The 15137-nt window shown below is 49.5% G+C and overlaps 1 protein-coding gene across 1 annotated transcript in view; it reads left to right on the top strand.

Moving 5' to 3' along the window:
* The first annotated feature begins 421 nt into the window (after nt 1–421).
* The window catches only part of LOC146856415 (thiol S-methyltransferase TMT1A-like), a 58034-nt gene continuing 43318 nt past the window's right edge, over nt 422–15137 (top strand). The window contains exon 1 of the mRNA XM_085654547.1: nt 422–1537. Within this exon, the coding sequence (XP_085510673.1) occupies nt 935–1537 (603 nt within the window). The 5' untranslated portion in view covers nt 422–934. The remainder of the gene's footprint in view (nt 1538–15137) is intronic.

The raw sequence follows: 15137 nt of genomic DNA, 5'->3' as shown, positions 1-15137 counted from the left end.
CCCTCTGCTGGGAGTCTGCAGCTGTCCCCTTCTTGTGATCCCTGGCAGAAGCTGATACATTAGTGTCACTCTTCAGTAAATGGAGCTTTCAATCCTGCTTTACAGAATGACCAGACCTTTGCCCCAAAAACCGGGACTTTTACCTAAAATTAAGTGTCCAGACACTGGGTCAGTCTTCTGAAAACTGGGACTGTCTGGGGAAATCTGGTCACCAGAGGCACACAGCCCCCCCCCCCCCAGTGGGGGGCGAGCTGCAGGGGACCCCCTCAGCACAGTACTCAGAACGGATAGCTCCGGATTAATTCCGGAGGGGGGGGGGGGGCTTCAACTTTCGCTACGCCACTGCTGGTCACCCTATATTAGGACAACCTAATAAATTCAGCGCATTGAATGCTGGGAGGTGAACGTAGCCTTTTATTCTTACGGGGTAGCTAGACCAGCGTTTGGGTGAGAGAGCTGCTGATGCATTCTATCCTTTACACGGTGTAACAAAAGACCCCGCAGCCTCCGCGGTATGGGGGGCGGGCCCCAGGGGGCCCCTCACGCACAGTGCACGGGTGGTGGCTGAGAGCTCTTGACTGGATCCGGAGCGTGGGGGGTCGGAGGAGGAGCTCAATGCACTTTGCAGGCGCCCCCCCCCCTCGAATTTCCTTACGCCACAGATTATCATTGTCATTTTATATACGATGACGATATTGCTGACTCATTCTGCCCTCTTTCCCTGTTGAGATGCAAAAACACTGTAATCAGAACAAGGGGAGTAATGTACTGTACTCGGAATGAAGATCGCTTCTCTCAATTTTCTGACCAGGGAATGCAGTTTTTTCCCCCACACCGGCAATAACCTTGGTGAAGGAAACATTGAAACCGAACAGATAAAGTCTCCAATGCGTTCGTGATACAGGCGGCGGCACTGGATGCGAGCTGGTCATTAATGGGCGCGCCGGTCACACGCCAGTGTCACGAGCCCAGCGCAGCTCAGAAAAGCATCAGTTTGAGAGCGCTGCACTCAGAGGCGACGGCGCCCTCGGCTTCGAACATGGGCCTTCTCATAGCCACCCTCCAGGTGTGCCTCATTCTGCTGACCCTGCCAGTGCACCTCTTGGCTCTGTTGGGAGTATGGCAGCCATTAGCCAATAAGATTTTTCCATACGTGTTGGCCAAATTTAGCCACGTTTACAACCGGAAGATGCATTCCTTCAAGAAGGCTCTTTTCAGCAACATGCTAGACTTTGCCGGCCCCGGGGGGAAGCTCATCCTTCTGGAGATCGGAAGCGGAACGGGAACAAATTTCCAGTTTTTCCCGCCAGGATGCCAAGTCACGTGCACGGATCCGAACCCAGACTTCGAGCGGTTCCTGAGCAAGAGCGTCGCAGAGAATGACCACGTCCAGTTCACGCGCTTCCTCGTGGCGTCCGGAGAAGACATGTCGGCGGTGGCCAGTGGGTCCGTGGATGCTGTGGTCTGCACGCTGGTGCTGTGTTCGGTGCGGAATGTGGAGGGGGTCCTCAAAGAGGTGGTGCGAGTCCTCCGACCGGTGAGTATCCTGGCGTGCTACTTTGAGAAGTACAAGTTTAATATGGCAGCTGACTTTCACCTTTTCTCAGTCAGTATTTCAAAGCACAAATTACAAGGGAAAACTCGGCAGAGCATTAGCAACTACCTATATATTGGACAAATGGCACAGGTTTTCTGACCACACTTCACATTAATTATGTCAAAGCTGAGAATATTACTTCCTTAATCTTTTGAACATCATAATTTTCACGAATTATATGTTAGCCAATAGAAGGTGTGCACTTTCTAATCTCGTAGGACTACGCATTTATAAAGATTAAAATGTACAGGGACTTAATCTGCCAGCCTATGGCGCTACTTACCAACGCAATGAGTCGTTTATAGAAATTCAATTCAATTTTTTTTATCTTTTAACCATTACCCCATTTGTAAACCCTTCCATACTCCACCTGCTACGGAGTCTATGCTTTATAGCATTTATGGACAACTTGGAATCACAGGAAAAATCATAAAAATAATAAACGTAGGAGGCGGGAAATGATCCAGGCCTTCTAGGCATCAGCCAGCACTATGTTTGATCCTGGGCAACACCCACTCTCTTGCTGAAGCAGATCATTATGTTTTTTGTTGGGAATGTCACAAAGCACACTTTTGAATATACTGCCCTTCACGTGCACAATTTGGCTGCTGTAATTTGTATCAGGGTAAACCTAAGTTTTTGTGCACTTGACTGTAGCCTTCTCCACATTTTAGTAAGTCAATGCCAAACATACTTTTAGGATGCTAGTAATACACAATCTCTCTCTCTCAATATATATATATATATATATTATCTACTGGCGGTCGCCAGTAGATAGTTATAGTTAGGATCGTGTTTCCATAGGAAATCTCAAAATTCTATTTTGAATAACTTTGGCGCCGGTTGACGAATCCTCGCGAAATTTTCAAAACAAATGGGGCGCTCCGCTCAGCTCCTACCCTGAAAGTCTCGGGGTGATTCGTCAAGCGAGGGCCGAGAAAAAAGGAGGGTCCCAAAACGCGTCTACCCCATGCATTTTTCCATAGGACCTTTAGTCGAAGGTACAGCCCGAACGGCTGAACAGAATTACTTGAAATTTGGTAGAGAGGTAGTCCTCAGGTCAGGGAAGTGCCTTTTGCAGGTCTGGTGTCAATCTGTTCAGTATTTCCTGAGAAAATAGCATTTGAAAGCATATAAATATCTATACGCGTGCACCGTGCGCGCACGTGCGCGCACGGTGCTGTGCGCGAGCGAAATTCTGATTGGTTGTTAGATGTCGGTAAACATTCGAATCGGTCGAAATCAGGAAGTGTCGGCCGCCATTTTGTCTCTCGAACTGAAAAGGAAAGGGGGAAAAAAGGTGGAAAACAGGAAAAGGGGGCAGGGAAGAGAGTTCCTGACCCCCTAGCCTTTGTCAGGGGGTCACAGAAGGACCCCCAAGGGGCAAAAAAACATGATTTTTTTTTTTTAAATCGCAGGGTGCGCGCAGCGCGCCGTGTGCCCAAAGCGCGAGGCGCACGGTGCAAAACCTTGAAAAAAAAACATTTTATAAATACATAACATAGCATTTAAAAAAACGTACAAATTCACTTAAAAAACCATAGGTTTCACACACTTTATAGTTAGGAATTAGCATTTAAAAAACCTTGCAAATTCACTTAAAAAAACCATAGGTTTCACACAGGTTATAGTTAGGTGGATATTTCACTCGTAAAAAACCAATGAAATTCCCCCGTTATAGTTAGTTCAGATAACTATAACTCGCGCGACCGCCACTCTATCACAAGGATGATGTAATCAGTGATGTCATGAGTGATGCCACTGACCATGTCATGAGTGATGTAATATGTGACGTCATGAGCAGTGGATTGCGGGCGTGCGAGTTATAGTTATCTGAACTAACTATAACGGGGGAATTTCATTGGTTTTTTACGAGTGAAATATCCACCTAACTATAACCTGTGTGAAACCTATGGTTTTTTTAAGTGAATATATATATATATATATATATATATATATATATATATATATATATATAGAGAGAGAGAGAGATAGAGAGAGATTGCGTATTACTAGCATCATAAAAGAAGGTTTGGCATTGACTTACTAAAAAGAAAAAAATGAAATATATATATATATATATATATATACACACACTCACATGCCCCCCCCCCCCACAAATGGTTATTAAAACTTATTGAGATATACACTTCGTTGGATTCATATACTAGCAAATATTAAATGCTTGCTCATGGGCTGGTTTCTTGTTACAGTATTTACTCGCGTATGTTTGCACAATTGAGATTGCGCCACAAAATGACCTTTGGAATTGTGAGATTGCAACAAAATGTTTTCTTTCAAATCACAGGTAGGGGAATAAATGTCCTGTCCAAACCCCTCCCCCTACCGCCGATCTCTCTGCTTCCCTCCGAATCTTTAACCCTCTAGCCCTCAGTTTGGGCACCACCATAATTGCTTCCCTCTGTTCTACAAAATGTTATTTTCACTAACTCCTCAGCGCACCCATTTTCCTCCTCTGTACTCCTGTCCAAGAATCTCCATGCGCTCTTGCCCTAGTTTGTCCATAATTACTGCCACTCCTATGTCCACTATGACTACTCTCTCCTTGCCCTTTCCTCTGCAGTCGAATCGTCGCAGCCCGATGGCATGCGTTTTTGAAGTGTCGTTGAAGCATCTCCATTTGGCGGGTGGCCAAAACAGCTTTCCCTAATGGCTTATATTTGGGGAGCTACCTCAGTGCTTGCTTTGGAAGGTGTAGTGTTCAGAAGTTGGTATTTCCTGACAGCTAGCTTGGAGAAGGGCTAGTACTGTCTCAGTGGCATGGCAAGGGTGGTAACCAGGCCCGGCTTTAGTGCCGGTAGTGGCCTGTGCGATAATAAATTTTGGCGCCCTCATTCCCTTGCTACCACTCGGCAGAAGCGCCCCTCTTCTCTCGCGCGCGCACCAAACTTCCCAGAGTTGCGCTCTTCTTTTTTCCGCCCGAGCATCCAGGCAGAAAGAGCGATTTGTCTGCTTGACTTCTGCCGACGGGGTCTAGCAGCCTTGGGACCCGTCTGCCTCTCCTGCCCCCTCCTCACGAGCACGAGAGCCATGCTACAGGCACCGATGCTGCGCCATCCCTCTGTGGCATCCTCCGTGCGCGCTCCTGCGCCATCCTCATGTGCCTAAGCCCTAATCCTTGTCCACCCGACGGTGACCTCCAGTTCAAAAATAATAGAACGGTCGGGCCAGCATCGGCCATGCCAAAAGTATGGCGGTCGAGCCGGCCCCGTCCGCGACGGTGGGGGGCGTGCCTTTCGCGCACCCTGGTGACGCGGCGGCCTCCCCCCTCTACCCTCATAGGTCCCGGGCTTAGGCGCGACCCGGAAGTGATTTGAATCACTTCCGGGTCGCGCAGATGGGCAAACGTCTGCCAGGGCTATAAAGGGCTGGGGAGCCCAGGAAGCCGCCTCTTGGTTCCTGGCTCCCCAGCTTGCCCCCCCCCCACGCCTCGCAAGGAGGCGTTAACATTTGTTTTGTTTTATTTGCAGGTCAGTTTCTGCGGCGAGGACGGGCACCGGACTTCGGAGCGGAACCTCGGATCGTTGAGAGCCGGAATAGGGGGAAGCCGTCGATTGCGGTGTGACTCCGGGCGGCGTCAGAGGCCGGGAGAAGGAGCCGTCGCTTGCTGCCAGGAGTTCGGCCGAATCAGGGAAGCGTCTTTTCGCACGGAGGTCGAGGGCAGGAGCATCCCGATTCAGGTACCCGGTTGGGGTTGTGTAAGGCCGGTAACGGCGCTCACCCCTCCGGTTTCGGAACAGTGAATTGCACCGTGGTTTTTTGATTAAGCGTTCCGCATCGCGCGCTCGGTATACATGTGCACGGAAAGAGTCGCTCTTGCCTAATGGTTAAGACCTTAGACTCTTACTGAGAAATACTGCATTAATTTGTTTGATAAACGCGCAATTGCTGGGTCAGCGGCCCGGGTTTTTTTTAAGATCCCCTTTTTCTTCCTCGCGCCCTCATCTAGGTAGCGCAAAAGCGGTGCATCATAGTAGAGAGCTTGATGCTGGGGTTGTTGCCAATTACTCCCTAATGTACAGTGTACACGTTCAATGACATATTATTCTTTTTGTATGCCAATTTTGTCAGACTTTCTTTGTGGGCCAAAAAACTATAACAATTGTTTTGTGAACAGATACTGCTCAATGCAGACGTTTGGTTTTATAACTGTTGGCTGTGTTTGAGGGTGTGTGAAATTTCTAGCACATTGGTGCGGGGCATAAGTAGTTGGGGAGTGTGGTTGTGGTACAAATAGACCATTTGATCTTAAACAATCTGCGAGGGCTACCCTCTGTACGCATTTGAGCGACTACAGTAAGCTCAATTTAAGTTAATTTTTGGGTGGTTGGTGGTTTATTGTGATATATTTGCCTTATGGCAGGGAAGGCTAAGAGGGGGGAGCAGGGCTCTCGTATGGAGAGGCTGATGGAAGAGATGATGCGGAAGGTGACAGAGATGGGGCAGGATCTTGCTAACCTCAGGGAGAAGGTGGAAGGACAGGAGGGTGAGAGGCCTAGGCGCCCGCATGTTCCCCCCAAGGCTGCTTTTCCAGCAATCCCCAAAAGGGTGAGAACCAAGAAGCGCGCGACCAAGGGAATACCTTCACCCACTCCCCAGACTCCAGGGGGCAACGATCAGGTGCCACCTACCCCTGTCCCAGTACCAGGCCCAGGAAGCCCGTTGGTACCAGTACCGGCGACAGCACCACCGGTACCTGCACCACCAGTGGCGCCGCTGGCCTCACCTCTGCATCCAGGGCCGCCGGCGATTCCTTTCCTCCAGTCCCAGCGACCCCGGGCACCGTCCCATTACCAGTACCTTTGGGGGGGGCACCACCGGGGGGGGGGGGGTGGTCCCTCAAGATGTAGTGTCACATCTGGCGGCAATTCTGCCTTGGTTGGGGAAGGCAGGCATTTTAGCCCCTGCGGTGGGAGTAAAAGAGTTGGGTACCGATGCGTTAGCAGAAGCAACGCGAATTGTATGTGAGTTCAATGCAGGGCGCAAGGAGCAGATCATTGCTGGGCCTGTCGCTTCGCTACCTATCATTTCGGGGGGGGGGGGGGGACTCTGGAGAACAAAGGGGTGTCAGTCGCCAGTGCGACAACTGGGATTCCACCGGAGGCACCAGGGACAACGGTAACAGGTAAACTGCCTACATTGCCAATGTTGGGTGTGGGCGAGATCAGCTCCGAGCGTGAGTTCTTGGGCAGGCATGTGTCGCAGGAGTTGAAAAACAGAATTTGGGCTGGTGAATATATTAACATGTTTCCGCTACTGATCTGTGAGAGGGAAAGGGAGGAGTCAAGGAAGAACAAACATTACATGCTCCCACGGGAATGGGCTAGTGAAATGCCGAAATTTAGGGTGGAAGAGAACTTACTTAATTGGATTATAGCCTTTTCCATATTTATGGCAGTCACAGCTGAGCGTTTCCCAAACTTACAGGCGCAGATGGCGTGTTACCAGAACAGGATAGTGTTGGCCCATGATTAATTCGCGGGCGGGGGGTGGTTAGTGTATGACAAAAATTTCAGGGTGGCTAAGGCATCTGACCCAACCCTGTCATGGGACCGAATTTACACAGTATCTTGGTTAGATCTATTCGGTGGCGAGGGGCACGGTAACACAAAGAGTCAGTCCCTTCAGCCAGCTCAGCCTTTTCAGCCCTTTCGGTCACAGGATAACACAAGCTACACCACGAGTTCAAGCAATAATAGTGGAAGGAAAGGGACGTGCTGGGACTTCAACAGGCGGACTTGCACCAGACCACAGGGTCAGTGCAGGTTCAAACACGCGTGTTCCATTTGCGCCAATCCATCCCACCCTGAATCCAAATGTCTTAAAAGATCAAAAGATAAGGGCAGGAAGAAACAGGAGTGAGGTGGGGTTCCCGCTCAAAGCGCGCTTCCCCATCGATGTGACGGCACTGACTCCATGGCTCAACAAATACCCATGTCACTTGACAGCAAGAATTCTGTTGGAGGGTTTCTGGGATGGTTTTAGGATACCAGCTCCAAATTATGTGGGGGTATCTGAGTGCCAGAACCAACTCTCTGCCCGGACCAATCCGGGCATAGTCTCCACAAAGATTGCCAAGGAGTTTCGCCTGGGTAGGGTGGCCGGCCCTTTCAAGTCTGTGCCAGTTGAGAACTTTGTGTGCTCCCCTTTGGGCGTAGTCCCCAAGAAGGTAGAAGGGGAATTCAGACTCATACACAACTTGTCCGCTCCCAAGGGTAACTCTCTGAATGATGCTATTAACGATGAGTTCTGCAGTGTTAAATACGCATCATTTGACCAAACAGTGGAGATCCGCAGGGGTTTGGGCCCGGGAGCACTGATGGCAAAATCCGACATAGAATCAGCCGTTCGGTTACTCCCTGTACATCCGGACGATTATCATCTGCTTGGTTTTAAATTTCAAGGTAATTTTTATATGGATATGTGTATGCCTATGGGCTGCTCTGTATCATGCGCATATTTTGAAAAATTCAGTTCATTCTTGGAATGGGTTTTCAGACAGAAGACAGGGCACCAGTGGTTCATGCATTACCTGGATGACTTTCTTATCCTGGGGTCACGGGGCTCCCCGGAATGTAGGTGGGCGCTGCAGGAATGTTGCGCGCTCATGCAGGCTCTGGGGGTTCCTTTGGCCCCGGGGAAGACGGTTGGCCCTGCTTCTACAATAGAGTTCCTGGGCATTGAGCTGGATTCTATTCAGAAGTGTTTTAGGTTACCCATGGACAAGGTCAACAAATTCAGGGCATGTTTACAACTATGCTTGGTCAAGCAGAAGGTCACACTACATCGGTTGCAGCAGACAGTAGGGCAACTCATTTTTGCCCTACGGGTCATTCCAATGGCTAGACCCTTCACCAGATCCATCTCCCAAGCCATGACTGGCCTCAAGGAAAAACATCACCACACAAGGCTGTCAGCTGAGGTTCGGCAGGACATGCGGATTTGGATGGCATTCCTGCAGGATGTCAATGGCAGGGTAGTGTGGCCAGGTCCGCCCATTGCGTCCGCGGAGTTGGGTTTAATGACTGACGCCGCGGGCAGTGAGGGATTTGGCGCCATACTCGGTACCGAGTGGGTGGCTCAACGTTGACCAGCGTGGTGGGTGGAGAGCGGCCTAACAGAGAACATTGACTTCCTGGAGCTATTCCCCATCTGGGTGGCATTGATTGTATGGCTGGAACAATTGTGCAATCAGTCAGTGATTTTCTGGTCAGATAACATGACCGTTGTTGAATGCATCAACCAGCAGGCAGCCCGGTGTAAGATGATTCTCCGCCTCTTGAAAGAGATTGTTCTCACATGTATGAAATTGAATGTACAATTTAGAGCGAAACACGTGCCTGGTGTACTTAATCATGCGGCTGACGCACTTTCTTACTTTAAGATGCAGGTGTTCAGGGCTCACCTCCCAGCAGCGGCAGAGTGTGCCACCCCCTTCCCAGAACGACTTTGGCAGATTGGTGCCCCTGCTTAACAGACCTCGTGGCAACGAGTCTAGCACCCAGGACCAGGAAAGCATACGAAGGGGCGTTCTGGCAATATTGTTCTTTCTTGGGTGAGGGGTGGCACGACACGGGGGCACTCATTTCATACTTAGGTAGGTTAAGGGCCAACGGGCGTTCGGCGGCCGCAGCTAGGAGACAGGTGGCGGCGATTTCCTTCTTCGCTCAGATCAGCGACAGGGGGGACCCCACTAACAGTTTCACAGTAAGGAAGGCTCTGAAAGGATGGCAACGCCTCCAGGGGTCAGCCCCAGACACAAGGCAGCCAATTGGGGTGGAGCTTCTGACGTCAATACTAGCAGCCCTCCCCGCAATTTGCAACACATCAGGGGAAGTCCTGTTATTCACTGTGGCCTTTTCATTAGCCTTTTACGGCGCTTTTCGTATTGGGGAGTTGGTGGCCCAAAACCAACTAGACATACACGGCGGCCTGCAGTTTGAATGCCTTAAAGTCAGGGCCGATACCCTATTAATATCGGTCAGGAATTCCAAGACCGATCAGGAGGCCCGGGGTGACGGGGTGGTTCTCCACCGGGCGCAGGGTAACCCATGCTGTCCTGTATCACACGTTGAGAGCTACTTACAGGTTAGACCACTTAACGTAGGGGGGCCTTTCTTGATCCATGAGGATGGGGTCCCGCTGACACGCTTTCAATTTAAAAGGGTGTTGGAAATGGCAATTCTGAAGGCAGGTCAGAATCCAGAGAGTTTTGGTACCCACTCCTTGAGGATAGGGGCTGCCACTGAAGCAACGGCCAGGGGTCTATCAAACGGCGACGTACAGAGGATAGGGCGATGGGTGTCCAACTGTTACAAACGTTATGTGCGCCTACACATGCTGTGAGTGAGAGAGGCACACAACGCTGATGCATGGTTTTTCCGCTTCCATTACAGTTTCTCAAGCCTGTCACGCAGGGGAGAAACTCAAGACACTGCACCAGCAACAATCGGCAGCGCGGATATCATCACCACGAAGGAAAACGTGTCAGACTGTGTGGATCATAGGCCATTCATATGTAAGGCGTCTGTCTAACCTTTTTTCTACAGGTGATTACAGGGAAAGAGCGCGGCAGTCAGGTTTTGAAATAACCTGCCATGGAAAAGGGGGGCTATGTTTTGATGGGTTCAGGGGTATCATACTGGACCTGTTAAGGAAAAGGGGTCCGCCCCCTAATATAATCATTCTGCACTTGGGGGGGGAATGATTTAGCAAGACTGGGAAGAAGAGGGTTGGTGGAAACGATAGTCACTGAAATAGGCTGGTTAGCTAAGACTTGTCAGGGCTGCACTATTGGGTGGTCTCAGATGATACCCTGGTTTCAATGGAGAGGGGGGGAATCTGTAAAGGCTTTGAATAACTCTGCAAGGAGAATAAATAATAAGCTTGAGAGACTTTTCAGGGCTCCCCACTTACAGACCATCGCCCATGGATGCATTCGGGGTGAGCCGTGCTTCTTAAAAGATGGCGTTCACTTATCCCAGGTAAGCAACGAGGTGTTCCTAGAGAATATGTTGGCATGGTTGAGGGGCCTTAGTCGCAGGGGATGACCTTTCTAGTGAGCACGGGGGGGGGCTAGATTATCGGTCAACTATGCTAGCCTGTGGCGGTAAGGTCATGATTGGTAAGCAGTAAATTTAAGGTCCTTAGAGGGCGGCGCCATTCCCGAATGGTGTCGCCCGAGTGGGAGGGACAAGTGGTCTCTCCTAGAACTCCAGGGGCAGTTGGGTGCGGGGGAGGAGAGAGTCATGCTTTCTCTAGGCTGATTGGCCATCCCGCAAGGGCCCCTTTATGGAGATCAGGTATGGAGCATACGGGGGTAACCGGGGGGGGGGGGGGGGTACCCTCACGGTGAACGGGCCCTCTGCGTCTGCGCACTCCGGCTGGAGGGCGTGGTTAGAATTTGATAAGGATCGGACGCCAGTTAGTGACCTTGCCGTAGGCCCCTTTAGGTACGCAGAAAATAAAGTTTGTAAAGATTGATAAAAATATGTTTAGATATGGACAGGAAACCTTTGTATTAGAGTTATGTTAAGGTTAGCCATTTGATATCTGTACTTGTAATCTGTGTAAAGTATATTTTCTGCTGTGTTTTGTAAAAAGTGAAATTTTAATGTTTATTAATTTCATATAATAAATACGGCCGGGGGGTGTCACGCCCCCTGCCTCCAAAAACTTCTCCCCTGTCACGGGTCTTATATGGGGAGGAGGGGGTGTAGGGAGTACCTGGCAATATAGAACGGCGGGGCCGGCAACGGCCACGCCAAAAGTATGGCGGTCGAGCCGGCTCCCTCCACGACAGTGGGGGGGGCGTGCGTTTCGCGCACCCTGGTGACGCGGCGGCCTCCCCCCCTCTACCCTCATAGGTCCCGGGCTTGGGATAATTAGAGAGGCCGCAGGCTTGGGCCTCTCTCTCTCACCCGACTGGCGGTCCCCCTGTGAATCCGTCGCAGAGCCACCCTGGGTCTCCCCATTATCCAACCGCCTCACCCCATATGGCTGCTTCTTCAGTCACGTGCCCTTTCACTACTTCACAGCCTCCCTTTTAATCCCTCCCTCTTCTCCTTTCTCTGCCCCTTTCTCTCACTCACACATACAGTCACTCCCTTTCTCTTTCTTCCTCTTAATTTGTATCTCCTCCCTCTGCTTATCTCTCTCTCACGGTTCCTCTTGCGCTCGATCCGTCTCTCCTCCTCTTTTGCCCCACCTTCTCATTTTCCATAAACATATAGATACAATTCCTATTGCTCTTAGAGTGGTGCCGTAAAACGCAACTATTTTGACCCCGCTTTAACTCCCCCACTCCCACTCATGCCGTCAAATTATGGCCCCTTTATTACCCAACCCAGGCTGCCTTCTGTTGGAAAAGTGAGACCAAAGGGCAATTGCACAATCACTACAGCCGACAATATAATGAGGTGTTGGGGGAGAGGTCGTACTAGCAAGATGTTGTGAGGAAAGGGTGCTTAGGGTCTCACGCAAAGAATTCATCAGAACAGAGGTCCCCTCGTCTATAGTGACACTCCCCCCCCCCCCCCCCCCACCCACAGCCCCAAAGTTGGCTTCACCTGTTCTGCAGCATGATTTACTGTGAACAGATATGGACACTTAAAATGTACCCTCATTTTAATTTGGAGCTTTCTCACAGTATTTCAGGCACCGGGAACCCAAAGTTGCCGGGCAAATTTGTCAGACCAGCTCCCCGGAGGAGCGGGTGTCGTGCAAGTTGAGCTATTGGCATTATAAATGATAATGGCATTTAAATATGTGTTAAACAAGCATTGAAAATGCAATAGGTCTCGCCTACACTTATAAGGTCCCAAATGCGAGACCTTTTGGCTATGCCAATGCTTGTTAATGCTTGTTTTAAGGGCCTCTGTTCCATTCCTGCCCTGCCAAGGCATCGCACTTCAATCGACTTACGGGGGAGGGAGGGCAAGTGTTGCTCCATTTGTTGGGCCATTCTTACCTCGCCCCCCCTTTCACCCCGTGGGGCCAGCTTGGCCCAGAAGCAGTGTCTTGCATCTGTCCCCTCCCATGCCAGCCCATCACATTCAGGAAATGGAGGGTGGGATTATGCAGGGGCCTCGCTGGGGGAGGGGGGCAGGATTTTCTGGATATGAGGCATTCACACCTCAGCCCCCACTGGAGCAGCAGCAGCTCTGTGTTATTCTTGACCCCCTCCCCTGCAAGGCCATCGCCTCGAAGCTATGGAGGGCTGGGGAGCGGGGTGAAGTAAGATAATCGTTCCTGGCTTCCTGGTGTGTATTTGCATAGATCTCCTGTGAGGCAACCTTTATTAAGCTTTTATTAAACCAGAGAGGAGGAGGTATTACAGACAAACCTGCTGACATAGCAAGAGGGAAACCAGGTTCCAGTCCCAGTGTCCAGTCAACATCCTGTGATTATGGGCAAATCCCATACTCTCCCAACGCCTAAAGTAACAAGCAATAGGTTTTCGTCTATGTGATTAATAGGTTTTTTTAAGTATTAGCTTGGTGAGCATAAATCAAATGCACCCGACAATGATGTTTAGCCTTATCGTAACCCTTTAATAACTTTAAGTATGTCTCTACTTTAATAAATGTTAAACTAACGCCAGATGGAAAATAAAGTCTAATCCTTTGAAATGTAGGTGACAAGCGCTTTTAAACAAGCATTTACAATGCAACGGTCTCGGCATTGTTAAAGTTAGAGCTATTGGCATTGCTCATGACATTATTTTTGTTTATGCGTTTAAAACATTTAAAGAAACGGCATTGTTATTTACAATGTCAATAGCTTAATCACTCTCAAAAGCGAGTTTTTTTTATGCGAGCATTATTTGGGAAGTTTGGCAAATCCCTATTTATGAGGAAAACGCTGCAGCATCGCAAAATGCCAGTGGCCCAGACTAATATGCATGATTAGTATTTGGATTCCATGCCCATTCCATCTTTGTCCTCTCTGCTGAAACTGCTGTCTGAAGTGTCAAATTTTATTAATAGTAAACAAAAATCGCACTACCGTGCCAGGGTCAGACTTGGCGTTGATAATGATTGTTTGAAAAGTGAACTTTGAAAGGATACGAACTTGACCAATTCTGGTTTCAAAATATAAGAGAACACTGTAGAGGCATGCGTCTACCGACTGTTATATATAATTTGGGATATATTTCTTAATCTGTCGAGTCCAGCCACTGCATGATTATATTGTTGTCTCTTTTTGAAACTCAGGAGCAGTAACATTGTCGTGGTGTCACTAGGGCTTCAAGTGGATGCTTTTTCAATATTATATACAAGCCACAGTTACTGCTAATTTATCTTATGCAACTAACAACGATTGACAAAGCCAATAGTCCTAACTTGTTGTAGGTATCATGTTACTTGTTGTATTATTATGCCTGGATGCAATGACAAAAGAGACAGCAAAATACAAGTCGTATAGACCCCGCGCAACACCGCCCCCCACCCCCACCCATTTTTTTGTATCCCACTTAAAGCCCTGGGTAGGATACTCAACAACAGGTCCGAACTGGAACCCCAAAGTAGGCCTGGCAATTATGTCGGACCAGCTGGAGGGTCATGGGGGAGGTTAACTGTGAAGCACTTTTGCTACAGGAAACGCCCGATGCCCGGGCAAGCCAGCCCGGCCCTGCTCAACAACCCCGTTCTCTCCCGCATTTACCTGTGATCAGGCGCGCAACACCCATTGAACTCAAAGGGCTTCAGCCCCCCCCCCCCCCCCCCCCTGTCGTGTGTGGCAGCCCGGGATGAGACCGCTTTCCGGGCAGACACAAAGCCGCGCCTGAGCACTTCACAGGTCTTTAAAAAGACCATTTGCATGTTAATGAGGCCTCGCTGTTGCTTCACCCCTTCTAAGAACCCCCGCAGCTCCACTCTGCCTAGATTCAGCCCCCCCACCCCCGAAATCAGCGCCACTCTGCCTACTGTTTAAAGATTCTCCCCCCCCCCCCGAAATTTTTGCTTACCCCCCCCCCCCCGAACATTAACTAGCAAGTGATTTCGCTGGTCGCTTTTTCACAAGCTCTGAACTTTGGCAGTGATGTTTCCCCTTGATAGAGAAGTTTCAGTTTCTGTATTTGGATTCCATGCCCATTCCTTCTTTGTCCTCTCTGCTGAAACTGCTGTCTGAAGTGTCACATTGTATTAATACTAAACAAAAATCGCACTACCGTGCCAGGGCCAGACTTGGCGTTGATAATGATTGTTTGAAAAGGGAACTTTGAAAGGATACGAACTTGACCAATTCTGGTTTCAAAATATAAGAGAACACTGTAGAGGCATGCGTCTACCGACTGTTATATATAATTTGGGATATATTTCTTAATCTGTCGAGTTGGAGTGGTGAATGTTCCATGCCACATTTTGCCATCAAAATTAATTTCTACGCAAAACTAGAACCGGAAATGAGGCAAGACGCCGAGTTGTAGCACCACAACATAAAAGGAAGTTAAGGAGGTCGAAGTACTGTTTGCCAGAGCGGAGACCATAGTCCAAGAACGGTTCATTGTGGCAGA

The sequence above is a fragment of the Triturus cristatus genome, chromosome 4_1, assembly GCF_964204655.1.
Source record: "Triturus cristatus chromosome 4_1, aTriCri1.1, whole genome shotgun sequence".
In the NCBI taxonomy this organism is placed as follows: domain Eukaryota; kingdom Metazoa; phylum Chordata; class Amphibia; order Caudata; family Salamandridae; genus Triturus; species Triturus cristatus.
Note: the sequence above shows the minus strand (reverse complement) of the source record. Positions and strands in the feature narration are given on the sequence as shown.